The sequence below is a fragment of the Diorhabda sublineata genome, chromosome 8 (genome assembly GCF_026230105.1).
Source record: "Diorhabda sublineata isolate icDioSubl1.1 chromosome 8, icDioSubl1.1, whole genome shotgun sequence".
NCBI classification, from domain to species: domain Eukaryota; kingdom Metazoa; phylum Arthropoda; class Insecta; order Coleoptera; family Chrysomelidae; genus Diorhabda; species Diorhabda sublineata.
Window position 1 is genome coordinate 18,752,120 of NC_079481.1, and position 15,876 is coordinate 18,767,995.

General features: G+C 28.9%; 1 protein-coding gene across 4 annotated transcripts; it reads left to right on the forward strand.

Annotated features, from left to right (window-relative positions):
* Positions 1–4,584: 4,584 nt before the first annotated feature.
* Positions 4,585–15,353, forward strand: LOC130447739 (polymerase delta-interacting protein 3-like). Of its 4 annotated transcripts, none has more exons than XM_056784719.1 (7): positions 4,585–4,784; positions 4,913–5,395; positions 7,642–7,839; positions 8,886–8,951; positions 9,071–9,344; positions 10,621–10,829; positions 14,043–15,353. In XM_056784719.1, exons 1-7 carry the CDS (start codon positions 4,765–4,767, stop codon positions 14,071–14,073), a joined length of 1,281 nt encoding a protein of 426 aa, XP_056640697.1. In that variant the 5' UTR covers positions 4,585–4,764; the 3' UTR covers positions 14,074–15,353. The 4 variants fall into 4 exon arrangements, with proteins under 4 accessions (XP_056640697.1, XP_056640694.1, XP_056640698.1 ...); XM_056784716.1 differs by having other exon boundaries at positions 14,143–15,353; XM_056784720.1 differs by having other exon boundaries at positions 4,608–4,784; positions 7,684–7,839.
* Positions 15,354–15,876: the final 523 nt, after the last annotated feature.

A 15,876-nucleotide genomic window follows, 5' to 3' on the forward strand; every position in this document is an offset into this window, starting at 1 on the left:
TGAACTTTAATATTTCACAAAAATTGAAATAGAATTTTTTATTATTTTTTTATGTTTATGAACAAAGCACATAATAATAAGGTAGTGTGACTGTGTTTATGTTTGGAAATTATCCTGTCAATGAGGCAAAAATTTCACCTGTTCAAATGTATATAGACTGTTTTTTTATCACATATTATAATATGGTTATAATACTGTGCCTATTCTGTGCCATAAAAGATTGACAAAATAGTAACAATTAGGGAGAAAATTATAATTTCCTCCATTCTCAAGTTATACATGAAAATTATGCTTTTGTTTTATCCAGCATAGAATTTGAATGAAATAATATCAAATACTAGTTTTATTTGAATACAAATTTACTATAGACATGTATCAACAAATCTTCGATACGACGTTTCGTGTCTTCACGTGGCAAACATATAGGTTTTTAATGAGGATATGCTTATTTATTATAATTATTAGTCAACTTAAGCAATATAGCACACTTTATCTCGAATAACTAACATTACTAATGATTATTCTTAAATATGTTTCTGTCGTAGATACTCGTTTTGATTTTGTCAAAAAATGTACTGAGAGCTTTACTTTAAACATTACCTGGTGTTTTCAATATAAAAAAGAACTTTAATGTTTAACCAATGTAATGTCCCTCCATAATTTAATCACCATTTTTGTCCTCGTATCTATTAAGAGTAAGAATATAGTAATGCCATATACCATCTTAACGTTGTTGAATACTTTCAATAAAAATGAATTTTAGTTTCAATTTTATAATATATATTGCAAAAAACACATTTAACAAGAGATAATTTTATTTGCTAGTAAGTACCCGCTTTTATAACAATACATACTTGGTTCAGATAAGTAGACCTTTTGCCTGCTTTTATTATACCATTAAACAAACAGATGGTTTTCTAAGCATTTATGGTCTCATTGTAAAATATAATTTCTGAAAGTTGAAGGTAGCAACAAGCTTCTCAAGTACATTTTTCTAGTCGTACATTATGAATGAATTTATCATCCCAATAAATATTGAGGTTAGTTATTTATTTCACGATTTACCTATCCATAACTTCCTACAATGATAATAGAAACAGCCTATTTAAAACTATAGAACAAATTAATTATTTTTTAAAAATGTTATGTATAAAAAATCCTGGAGAAGAGCAATTTATATTTTCAACTGTAGTGGTTGGTGTCTTTTTTGTAACGTTATAACTATATTAAATATGACATCTCAGATATATTTTTTAATGGTATATATTTTTTGTATTGCACTTTAATAGTTTATAATTTCAAAAGTAGTAATATAAATATATTTAACTCATCAAAGAGCTCAGTTTTAACATTTCTATATTATTTTGTGGTCAATCCAAAAAGTATAAATAGATAATACAATAAATAATATTTTCGATTATTATAACTTTTGGCTCTCCAATGTGAAATCAAGACCGGTCCAGGGTTATTTGGTACACTTATCGGTAAGGATGAGGCCATTGTATAAATATCTTTACACAATGATAAAACTGACAAAACGATTATAAGTAGATATTTTAGTAGTATTTGAAAGGACAAATTTTTTTTTCTTTATTAGAAAGAGTTTTTTTATTTATTGGTCTTATCCAAATTTTCGCATTGATCCGTAACTTTCAATACAAAGCCAATGAATATAATATTTATATTAAAATCAGGTTATTTAAATATATTTGGTACGAACAAATAATCCAATTGAACGTTTCCTCACATCCATAAACATATTCAAATAGTGAATTTATTGCTTCATTCCAGAAACATTGACATGACAGATAGTTCTATCACTAACCATGAAGATGAAGAGTGGTTGGAAGAGTTACAGAGCCTTCCATCTTGTTCTATGGGAATTGGAGGTAGGAAGCAGTCATTGCAAGAAGCAAATGAACGGTTGAGAAAGTAACAAACCAATGCTAGGAAAAAAGTCAATAATCTGAATATTCAATTGAGAGCTACAAAAAAGAGGATTATGAAAACGCAACTCTCTGCGAACGTTTTGTATGGAGAAGGAACTCTCAAGAATTTTACAAAATCTCTTGTGAATATGCAATTACGATATAAGATGAAATCCCCATGGTTGTTACTATCTCGAAAGAAAACTGCCCCGTCATTATTCAATTTCTTCCGAGGTACATTCAAATGATATTGCGACGTTAGAAAATTATTCTGTAGTATATTTTGGGGGTTGTATAATCAAAAAATGTTTAGATCGCTTCGATTGCAAAGACTGTAAAGTCAATTTAGAAGCTTCTGATGACATAAACAGTGGACAAGAGCTTCTTATATTCTATAAGAATTATTATTTAAATGAATAGTGTGCATTGAAAACTCCAACAACATTATTGAAAAATTTCATTATGATAATACTTAATAGCTTCGACAAAAATATAAGGAAAATTTCAGATAATGAAATAATATTAAATTCGAAAACGAAAATTGTTGGAAAAATAGAAACAATTCTCCCCGAGGGGTATGCAACAAATGCAATCTGTTGTAGGCATAGGAAATACATTTTCAATTTATTATTTGGAAATTAGATTTTCAAATGTTGTAAAACTTTGTCAAGTTCATTAAAAACTAGACAAACTAAAAAAATGATAAATTATCAATAATTCAGCATAACTGAACAACCAATATATTTTGTATGTTTCTTATAGTATATTCTTTCTGTTTTTTTTTTGGTAAATGAATACACAATCTTTTTTATGTCAACGTTTCGGTAGCGTTGATCCAGCTACCGTTATGAAGAATAATGTCAAAATCTAACATTTTTTTTATTTACATTCATTTATTTCAATTTATTTATAATGTACTTCATAACTTCACATTATATTGAAAATAAAAAATTTTAACTCATCCTACTCTATTTATATTGAAATCCGTTTGTTTACAATTTAACTGAAAGTCTAAGCATTAGGTAATGCCATAAGATGTTTATTGCCCAACCGACCTCTGCCTGTTAGAACCTTCATGTTAAAAAATTATCATCCAGGTATCTTTAGTATTATAAGCAACAAATAGATTTAGTAAGTTCCGAATATCGACGACGGCATTTCTTTAAGAAAGGACAAATTGCACAATTCAAGAATTCTACAATGTCATTAATTGAATTATTAGTATGATATTGTATTATGATACATTTAGTATATTTTATCTCGTTATGTTTAAAATGTTGGTATAGTTAGAACTATCCTATTCTTTATACAATGGTACTAGTCATACTAAAATTATACAGTCTGGAAATAATGAACCACAAACTAAAATATAATTAACCAAATGGATCCACGGTAAAATAGCGAATGCATATTATTAAAAACGAATTGTAAAATTAAATCTTTAAAGAATATTGTGGTCGGCGACTACGTTGGTAAGAAGGTTAATAACAGTTGTCAAGTTTTTAATTTATTAATGAAACAAATTTTAAAACAAGGATAAGATCTGAGTCGTTTCTGTCATTATTAATAGAGCAAAGGATGTTTATAGGATAGACCGAGAGGGACATTTCTTTGAGTTCAGTGAAAAAGTTCGACTCGTTTCATATTCTGTTATTCCATAATCAATTTTCAGTACATTTTTAGTCCTGTTAAATCAAAATGTAAATATAACCGAGCATAGGATCGCAACATATGACTAGGGCATATATGTAATACTTTTATATGGACAGTTTCTATAAGTGGAAGCTGTTCCGACTAAGGAAGACAAAATGGCAACGATTTCAATATCCTCAAAGGTTCCAGCTCGGTTCTGCGCATTCTCAAGCATGCGCCGTATAGATAAAGTGTCGAACGAGAGAGAAAATGAATATTGTCGACATCATAACGTAGGGTCGACTTAGACCCGATTAACTTGATCAGCTTCCGAACAACAATGACCATGATCCGGGTTTGTTTCCGAATAATCAAATCATGATTGGGTTAACCCGATATTAGTTTCCGAAAAAACCTTTAAGTGGTTTGCAAAAAATTAATTGTCTCACTTATGATCTTATACACAGAACATATTCTAAGAAGAAATGCAAACTTAGTTGTTCAGTGGAAACAATATGGGTATGTTTTGTGATCTTATACTTCCATATAAGGCGGGTGCTATCAATATATGGTATGAGTATTTATAAAAAAGTTTCGCCAAATATTATTCATGCCCAGGAAAAATTGTGTACAATGCAAGCTGGGGAAATTTTTAATATTCAACTACGGTATTAAATTTTTCAACGCGGCATACCTCAATTCATCTAAAATTGCTACATTCGTATTACACTTTTTGTGTACAGTAGTGTCATCCTGGAAACATTCATTTTCTGTCTACCCTCCACAATATATGTTCCTATCACTTCCTATTCTGATCGCCATGACGGACGTCCACATTTCGAGTGGTGGAATCGGCAATAAAGGAGAATAACAAGTTTTGATTTTATTTACTAGTAGAGAGAGAAGGCTAACCAGATGCTCTTTCTGTATCTTCCAATAGTACAATTCCATTCACATGTTCAGTTTGCAACACTGAATGCTTTTTCGTATTCTATGGTATTTAGAGCATAAATCTGAAAGATTCAATGTTCCATGGTTCCATCTTCCCAAGCTTTCCTTATATTTGCCAAATCTGTCAATTAGTATTTGTCGATGTTGGATGTGATTAATTTTCTAACATTTCTTTAAGGATTTCTACATACAAGTTCAAAATTTATTTTTGAGTACTACTTGAGAAATTATATGCATATAATTGAAAATATCAATGTCTAAACATCGTACAGGGTAAGTTGTGGTTGATAAAATGGACACTGAAATGTGCCTGTCCTTGTATGGTGATTCTGCTATTGTTTAAAATACATAATTTATATTTTCTTTTATTAATATGTACCTTACATAATTTTTATTAACAGAAATAAAAGTGGAAAGTACAGAACTCAGAAATCACAAATATTTCAAAGTTCAAAAAATGGTATAATCAGAAAAAGCGTAAAAAATAGGCAAGCATCCGCTAAAGGAAGAATGCGGAACAGTAGGAAACTCCAAGATGCTCGACAAAAAATTCTATTAAAGAAGAAAAAGACTGTCACTGATGCTAGGGATATATTAACAAAAATGGCTAAATCTCAAGATGCTCGCACAAAAATCAATAAGATACGTGATGATAGAAGTGGTCCATCAACAAGTGAAAATGTTAAAGTAATTGGAAAGAATATACTGAAGAAAACTGATCGAAATGGAAAAATCAGTTTAGTTACCAACAAAGCTCGACAGAAATTAGATATCAATTTTGCTATTCAAAAGCAACTTGGTTTACTTCCTAACAACAGGTCACCTCCTAAGAGACCTGTTCCCAAAAGAAATGCAGCAGTAAATACTGTAAGGTCACCTAGCAGGTAAATTTTTTGCTGTTAATTTGGTGGTGGTTGTTAATATAATTGCATTGTAAAAGTAGATTAACATCATTTGAATTGTTCTCACTAAAATGTATACCAAAAGTTACCATTTTGATTGCTACTAATTTGTTTGTTTTTTCGTTCTAGGTATTCTATTTCTGTTTTTTCTTGAATGGGCTTGGTATGCCCAAATTTTCATTTTATGTTCATTATTGTTTACTGTATTGATTAAAGTGTACGTCCACAAATGTAAATCTAAATGATTTTTTTTGGCTAACTTTTGGAATTATAGAGATCTAATGTGTCCCCCATTTGCTAAAATTAGACTGAACATGTCTGCTTCAGTTCTTCCTACAGTCCCAAAGCATTGATGAATGATATTATTTGAGACAGCTTCAGGGAGGTTACTTCTCCACTTTTGATTTCAGTCCAACCAACTACACAGACACATGTCTCTGCTGCTCTTGGTGTGTAGAAATTTTGTGTTTCACCATCCTCTTTTCACAAAACCTGTAATCGCCAGTGTTTTAATTTTTATTCTTTTAAGGTGTTTATTTAAGTGAAAAAGAGAATGTGTAGGCTGTTCCTGCTTAGGTCGATGCATAGTCTCCTACAAACAGCCTTCTATGTTTAAGACTGGATAGACTCCTATTCAAGTGCTCATTCAAGCTCTTCTTTTTTCTTCCATCTTCAAGTGATTACCCAGGATTACAGAACAGCTCTAATCTGGTGATACGGATCTTAACCTCATTTTTTGCCATATTAGTTGCTATTTTGTTCCCATATGCCCCTGTATAGTGCTACCAAGATTAGAAGATTATAATTTACTTTGCTTATTTCATTTAGTGTTTATAGATATTACATGATCACCTTTGACTGGATTATTTGTGAATTGATTTCTGTTATGGTTGCTTGACTGTCAAATAGGATTTCTATATATCTTTTTCAATAGTGCTATTCAAATTCAATTGTGCACACCTTTTAATAACTAGAGCTTTTGGAAGGTGCAAATTAAATTTAATCAGAATATTTGGTTCTTACTCTTTATACACCTATCTCTATTCCTATTGTGGTTTTGAAGGTATCAGTATACTATGTATACTTAATAATACAAAGAAGTTTTTCTCAAAATTACCTGTTTTTCTAAGCAATCAATTTGTGTCACAAGAGTCTTCTCTCTTCTGAGTTTGTAATTCTCAGAATCTACCCTTAATCATCCTAATAATAGACACACTGGGATATATTTATATGACAATGTGCAGTGAATTTAGGTCTAGGTTCACATCCATTGCTACGGTTGGACAGGTTTTCATGGCCTCCTGTAAAAAATACGTTTAATTTTGGCAATCATGGTGAACATATATTGCATACCCTTTTTTTTTCTTTCTATGGATGAAATGATGGCTCTTATGGCTTTCTTGAAAAATATTTTAATGTGCTTTTTCTTCAGAAGTTTGTCATCCAGGTTAATTTCTAAATACTCAACACACAATATATAAAGAATTAAATACATCTGGCTATTGTTATATTTTTATAAATATAAGACAATAATTCGAAAATTAACACTAATTTTTATTTGTTATATAGATACATGATTTTATTACTTTAGCAATATTGGTGTTTTTGATGTTATATTATTTGAGATTTTCTGTGTAATACCAAGATAAAATATATTTTAACCATTTATTGATCTTCCTCTTCCATTCAAGTATCTTTCAAACAGTCTTGTGCACATTTCAATAAGTTAACAATAATTTATTCCTTATAGGGAAATTGTGCGTTCCTTACTGCTTACCTATTTACCTTGACATAGCTATGTTTAATAAGTATTGTACAAATATTATTAATAAGTATCGTAATAAGTACAAGCATTGTATCATTAATCACATTAAATCAAAAAATCTGAAATTTAAACTGTTCACTACAAAGAAAATTTTTCTAATCGTCTTGTGTCTAGCTTTAATTCATTTTCCTTAGGTAATTTTTACCAGTAATAAATATAGAGAAGCAGCAGAAATATTTCAAGAATTGAAATTGTTATTATCTTTGTCTGAAGAAAGTAACCACTTGATTTATTGGAGATTTCTATTTACTAGATCTTTTTCTACAAATACTCAAACTTTATATTGATTGGAATCATTTATAAAATTGTTTTGCATATAACTATAATCATCTGTTTATTTCAAAAACAAATGTGACATAATTTTATACCATTAATAAATTTTTTTCTTGGCTAAATGTTTTAGTATCCGTAAGTCTGTTATAAATGACACTGTGGATTCTTTAAGGGAATATGATCCGAGTTTATACAGATGGACAAGACCAGAGTCAAGAAATCGTGCTGCTATTGAATTGAATAATTCACTAGAAGCTACAAGACAAGTTATGAGAGAAGCTCTAAGAGAAGAGTTAAGTAATGGATGGCCCACTTTTGCATCACACAAGTAAGTAACATAAAGTGATCAACACAAAATTTTTTTCCAAAAATAGTTTTCACTAAAATCATAGTCAAAAAATCAAGTCAAATCCTCTTTTTAAAAGTTTCAAATCACAGTATATTCAACTGTACAGTGAAATAACCATAGTAACAGATAAGCAGAAAACTGCTTTAGAATAATATTTATCTTACTTTTTATTATATTCATTAATTGCTTTTTTCACAAAACTTACTAATAAATGTGTTTTTGTGGGGACGTGGCAATGAAATACCAAAGTGCTTTTTTTTAAATATATTTTCAAACTTCCTTATAACTATGTTTTCATTATCAGGGAATTTTAAGTTTTTTGAGAATTGTGGTATAACAAATTTTCTATTAAATATTTACACATGATCAAAAAACAACCTTCATAATGACAGTAACTTGAAAATTGAGTTAAGTTAATGTCATTTTGAAAGTTGCATTTCGAATTATATGAATTTAATATTTTATTGCAAAGTTCTGCCATTCTTGATTAATAATACATAGTTATTAGAAAGCTCGTAGTGTAAGTCATAAAGACATACTTAGAAATATTTCACTAAACTATAATCCTAAAATCTAAAATACCCGAAATTAAAAAAAATAGTATTATATATCAAGTACCTCGTAATGATTGTAACGCGGTTTATATAAGACAGACATCTCAATATTTAGAAAATGGATTAAAAAGTCATCAATACAATAAAACTAGATTAACAAGCAAAAATATATTATGTTTAGGTGGAAAAAAGAATTTTAATTTTTCAGAATTGTATTTTTAAAAATTTTATATTGCCATATTTTTCATGTCTTGTTTCACTGTTTTTGTCTAATAAGCATTTAAGTGAACATGCACAAAATTTTAATGGAAGAGATTTAATAATTTTACCCTTAATATTGCAAAAATATTTTTCTAAAAAACCTTGTTTTTGGCATAAATGATCTATAATCCAATTACGTAAAATATAAATATTTTCATGCTAGGGGATGGTTTTATATTGAAATGGGATTTCATATTTTGTACTTTTTAGCTCATATCAAAAAATGTCTGGAATATATGCTAAAGGTCCTCTTCGCTCTACTCATGCACCTATAAGGTAAATCAAAATTTACTTTATCACAAAATCCATAATATTTATATATTTTAATTTCTTTTGTAAATATATTAAAGAATCCAAGGTCCAAAATTTTAGTTGATAATTTATTCATATTTTAGATCTACTTCTCGTCTACAAACAGGTACATATATAGATCTGGCCAATGTAGAAGATGAAGAAATGCCTTTGGCACCACTGCCCCCTGCAAGGCCTATCACTGTGTCACTACAAGGAACTTCTCGTGTCACTAATGTTCATTCACGATTGGATGATTCTGTACCTCCTGAATCCCATGGCATTTTTTCCACAGCTAAAACTAAAGTTGTTGTACCTGCTGGTCATAGAATCGTCGTATCTAACTTACAGCCTACAGTTACACAAGATGACATTAAAGTAAGTCTTTCAATTTGATCTATAATAAAATGGTATTAGCTAACATTAATATCATGATTTTTTTGCAAAATGTAATTTATTCTACTGTATCTTATAAAAAATTATTGTAGTGAAAGTTCTTATTATAAAAATAACATAATTAGCAAGAAAACTTACAAGTAGACTATTGCATCGATATTTCAAATCACACAGGCAGTGCTGCTTATAAATAGCGCTGCAATATTGGTTTCCAGATATTTCCAAAGTCAAGTAATTTTTCTAAAAATTAAGCATTAAGTATTCATCGATAGTTACTTTCTATTACCACAAAGTTACATCTGAAAAGCTAGAAAGGTCAAGTTGGCAGAATCACTCGTTTTATAGATTAAAATTTAATGCTGAAAACAGATATTTGATGCTGTGATAGGTGTACCAAAAATGAGAACACCTCTAACTTTTAAGTAAGTTAGCAGTGTACTGTCCGTGACCGCGCTATGATAAGGTTGCAGTGAGGGGTACATGAGTTAATAATTTATTCAAAATCGATTTATCTATTTTTTAAATTTTTTAGAGTCTTCTTCCAGCTCTTAAGACTGCTGGCGTCGTTATATTAGCAGTAGTTGATTAGAAAAAATAAAGAAAAAATTAGTGATTCTACCGACTTGATTTTTCTAGCTTTACAGACGTCACAAAGTTTTATGAAGAATGTGTTAATTTTTATTTGCCTGCATTATTAGTTGATGTTGAAAATATTGACAAATGAACATGATCACTTATTACATGAATATCAAAGCAATTGGAAACTCATAATTTAACATTTTGCATTTAACCCATTAATATAAATGAGTATCATTATGTCTTACTTTTGAGGACAAGGGAAATAATGAATGTGAACAATCAATAAATCATAGACAACAAGTTATAATAAACTGTTACATATATATTACTGGCAAAAAAGAACTATAACAACTCAAAATTTCTTCAAACATAAAATCCTGGATCAATTCCTGAAGTAAATTGAACTAAAATACATTGTATGTATAAAGCAAAAATAAGGAACAGAAAATAAGCATAAAATTGCCTGTAATGATAATTGAATTAAATCATTTTTTCTCCCATCCAACATCCATGAATACATTATTTAATTTAACATACAAAATGACTGATTGTTTAACATTAATAAAACAGTAGTTCCTATCCTTAAACAAGGCAAGGCAAAGTTCAAAATTAGGCTGAAGAAGAAATGATTTAAACAGAGTATAAAATTTATAGGAATATAATTCTATTTTTTTCACAGGAACTTTTTGAAGATATAGGCCAACTATTGACAGCAAAATTAGTTAGACCCGGTGTGGCTGAAGTTATATATAAAAATTTGAAGGATGCTCAAAAGGCAGTTGATACTTATCATAATCGACAACTTGATGGTCAACCGATGAAATGTTTATTAGTAAATAAAAGGCCTCTCAATTATCCTACTGCACCACCTGTGACAAAAAATGAACTGTAAGTTGATTTTTATATTGCTTGAATAAATGTTTTAAACAATATAATCAAAAGATTCTCAACAATAAACTGTTTTTAGTTTTCATTGTCATTTGGTAACAAATGATAAACAGTTATCATTTGGATTTGTTGTTGGATAAGATCCAACAGAATCTTATTTTGAATACCCTTTGTAGCCTTTTGCTTTATAAATTCATTTGGTATTTGGAGAAATTTTTACATGGGAATGTAGAGTATTATAAAACAATTTCAGTTTGAGGTAGCATATTGCAAGATTATCACACCTTCTCAGAAAAAAATTGGAATAGTTTTTTAATATATAGAGCACATTTTGGCACAATTTTCAATCAATTGTACCGTGTTATGCATATTTAACTTATTTGTAAGGAATAGGTTCATTGTCCTTATTTAACAATCTCAATACTTCCAAATACATCCAATAATTTATTGTTGGATAGCTAGTTGCTCTTTGTACCGGACATATTCTTCTTCAAATCTAGTAATTTCTTCTTGAGATTACCTAGCAACTGTTTTATTATTTTGTTGGGTTTATAAACCATTTTAAAACCTATTCTGTTCATTCTATTCAATCTAATCCTGTATAACAATAATAATGTGTAAACGGGATTGAAAGGTAAAACAGCAAATTTTTTTCCGTTTTCCTTTGTTTTTTATGGAAAAAGGTGGTTTCACAAAGACATTTCTTAATCCTAATAAATTATCTACAAATAATGTACTAGGAAATGGAAACTGACCATTTTATGTATGATACAATAGAAAGAATCAATCGGGATGTACTTGCATATAGCGCTGTTTTTCTAAATACATCAAATTCCTGCCTAATTACTAAGATAACTAAAAATGGTAACTGTCCATTATTTTCCATTTTATAAATAAAGACGGATATTTTGAATTGAATTCGAAGATGAAGAAAATTTAAAACTCTAAAAGCAAATATAGAACATCTACAGATATAATAACAAACTATATCCAAAACCATACTTTGATTAAATTTGTTAAAATATTGATTTTCGACAGGATTTTAGAAACAAAATATCTGTACAGTCAATAAGTATCTTTGAAATAGAGGAATTTTTGGAATTTGAGAACTAGTATGGTTTCAAAAAAACATGGTTTTGATGATAAACCTATTGATTACTGAAATTGATTTTTAAAAAATTAAAATATTGACATTTTGATGGAAACAGATATACATGTTAAATGACAGTTTGGTTTTTCACTACTTTGTGATATTGATGGTTTTATTGGACATATCGAAAGTCATATTCAGTATCTTATATAAAAACAAATGTGTAATAATAAAATTAGACTCCTGGCATATATAGGCCCATATAGATGCATCCCGTGTGTCTCATACCAAACAACTGCTCTAACTAAACAGGCGCGAAATCCGACTAGTGATTGGAGTTCTAACCTGACACCGCCATCTCCACACCATGAGCATCAGGGACGATCCGGAGTACCATTGGTGCATGGAGGAGGACGAAACTGCAGACTACATTATCTGTGAATGCCTTGCACTCTTATACGATCGTGATTTAAATACCTGGGCAAACCTCACAACTTGCCTAATGACATAAATAATATATTTTCAAGAGATTCATGAAACGGATTATGTCTAATTGAAATCCAAAAAAATAAACAAGTTTATGGACAAATATTTTGAAAGAATTGATAGCTTAATCAAAACATGTTCCTGGGCAAAAGCTTCACACTTGTAGTTGTAACAACCTTGTCACTAGGCCACTTGAGTATAAAATATCTGTTAGTAGTAATCCAACAATGTCAAAGCTCTATTATCTTTCTAGAAATCACAAACCTGGAACTGTTGTCTCAGCGAATTTTGAAATAGTTGAATCTTATAGAGCCACAATTTTATTGTATTGAATTATATGCAACATCAGTATTTAACGCTATAGTGAATATTATTTGAATAAATACATGAAACAGGGAGTATTTGAAGACTTAATTATATTGACATTAAGCACAAATCTGATCCAAAATAAAAGACAGAAAGCAAGCAATGAAAAATCAAAATAAGTGTACCAAATATGGATCATATTTGATGTATGTAGATGTTCCAATCTCATGCGGAATAAATATACTAAATAAAAGACAATGCACTGAATTATTTGTATACTATTGTATATCGTATTGATTAGGGTGTCCGATCTGCAAACGCGCCTCAAATTTTTAAGTTGTGACCTAAAAAAAGTATCCACATTAATCCGGGCCTAAATAATAATACTTTTACTATTTAAATAACATGGAATTTTGACACTTTTTATAGTTAATTTTTTTTACACTGTAAGAAATGTAGTTAAAAATACTTGAACAGCTATTTCTTGTAGGAAATTTAACGCTTTATAAAAAATATTTGGATGCTTTTTTCGATAGAATTTATTAAAAGATATTTATTGATAAAATTGTATTCATTGTTGAATTCATTGATTTTTCCACCATAATTTTTATTTATATCTAATATATCTATATCTAATATCTATTTATAACTAAATACACACAGACAAATGATAAAATAAATACATACAAAATTTGTAGCAAAAATAAAATATATTATTGCTTATAAATAATCCTAACAAAATATTTATAGTACTTTCTTAATTTCTACAATTTTTTTTCAAACATTTTTTAGTTTCAGTAGGATATTTGGCTCTGTATTCACTTAAAACTTGAATCAAATATTGTTTTTGATCTTGTTGAATTGTTTATCTATTTATATAATCTTGTGTTAATTGAACAGCTCTTTTGGCTACATCATTCATTACTTGCAGATTATTAACAATTGCTAGACCATTTAAATAATTATAACTAATAAACCGTGTATCAGCATTAGTTTCTAAAAAATCTTTACTAATATCCAATCTATCGAAAAATTTAACCATCTGTATTGATAACATGCCGTTTGAACAAATTGAATTGTGAATCTTCACGATTTTTTAACATTTTATTCTTAATGTTAGAGTTAGAGTTAATTTTTAGAGTGGACATCCAACGAGCATGATGAAAGGCTCCTGGTTTACAAAATTTGATTTTTTCAATATCCGTTGTTTCAAAGAAAGTTCAAGAACTCTTGAACTTAAGCATTTCATTCATTTTGCTGTAGGTTAGATATGAAATGCTTTTCTGGTAGGGTGGTTAGAGTTGTGTAGGTAAAGTATTATTTTGTTTTAGGTTTTTGAAAGATCGTATTGGCCTACTATGAAAACAAAAAATCCGTAAAACAAAATTGATGTAAGTTTGTTGACGTTGTTGTTTTATTTTTTGTTTTCAGAAGCGTGACAACAAGAAAAGGGGGCGAAGTACCGTCATCTCCGCCTAATAATAAGTTAGTACCAGATATTAATACTATACATAAAGTTCTTTTTCATAAGAAATAGGAGTAATTAAGTTATGTGTTTATTTTTTTTAATCGTTGCGGCATGTCTTTTAGTATACGCTCGTAATATACAATATAATATTTGTATAAACTCTTTATTTACTTATATTTTGAGGATTGAACGTAAATAATAAATTTTTCAATAATTATACCTTTCCGACTTGTTGAAAATATTTTATTGAATGAGTATACAAATGAAAAAATTAATTCTAATATGCAGTTCAAATGTTGAACAAATTTCATTTTTATCTAATCGCTTTATGTAATTAGTTAATAACGAAATGAAAACAAAGCATTAAAAATATTGAGTTTTGATAAAAATGAAGAATGGTCAATTGATAAAGGTGTAATTTGTAAGAATTATGAGTTATAAAAACAATATTAGAAGTATGTGTTTGAAATAACGTAAAAAAAATGAATACATGTTAATGTTTTGATAGTCGACACTATGATCTATTTCAGGGGTGGCCAAGCTCCTTGATAGTCCGAGCGTTTTTTCAAAATTTGAAATGTTTCGCGAACCGCAATTAAAAGTTAAACATATTTATTTTACTTCTTTTGATAATTTTTTAAAATTTTATTTTTATTTTAAAATTTTAATTTTAAAGTAGAATAAAATGATCTACATAAGTACGTTGTTCCCAATATTGAAATAATTCGACAAGCAGCCTTTTTTAATTCAGGATACTTCGATTCTAGTACAAATTTCCAAAATTCAATAATCGACGTCGACTTATATTTTAATTGTATAGCTTAATCTTCTTGCATCTCTACTAATTGAAGACATGAGTTGATAAAGGTGCTATGTCCACTTTTTAAAGTTTTGAGTAAATGAGGAAAACGCGTTTCAACTCGGAACTTTTTTACAAAATTTTCAATCAATACAAACTATCTCATAAGGTCGCTATTTGTTTGTACTACTTAGCTTGTTATTTTATAATCAAATAAACTTTAATGATTTATAGTTATTTTGATTTTGATGGACATAGCACTTTTATCAACTAACATCTAAAGCGAGTTATACTATTTATTTTAGTGGATAGAGGAACTATGTGTTGTAATATTCGTTTCTTCTATAATATAAATAAAAGAAATTTATACAGGTTCTTCTATACTTTTATTATATTAGAAGTAAAACTACACAAAATGACTTGAATCTGAAAAGTAACCATTTTTTTTTTGACATAATAATCATCCTTGCCAACTTATTGCTGGGTTACGTTCAGTAATTTTTTACAACACTACCCCTTAAACCAGCAATTAATATTGACCAATATTTTTAGTACAAAAAATATGCTTGGGATTATGCAGCCCTTTTGTTAAAAGATCTGCTACCATTTTTTCAGTAGGCATGTATTTAATTTCAACCAAATTTTTTTCAATTACTTCCCTTACAAAATGGTACTTAGTGTCTATATGTTTAGTTCTGTTATGGTAAACAGGGTTTTTTAACAATTTTTGTGCACTTTGGCTGTCATTGAAAAGAATTACGGGCTTAGTCTCACAAAACTCATTTAAAAAACCACTAACAAATATGGCTTCTTTACATGCTTCAGTAATGGCGATACACTCGGACTCAGTACTAGAAAGTGCAACACAAGATTGTTTCTTGGATTCCCAAGAGATTGG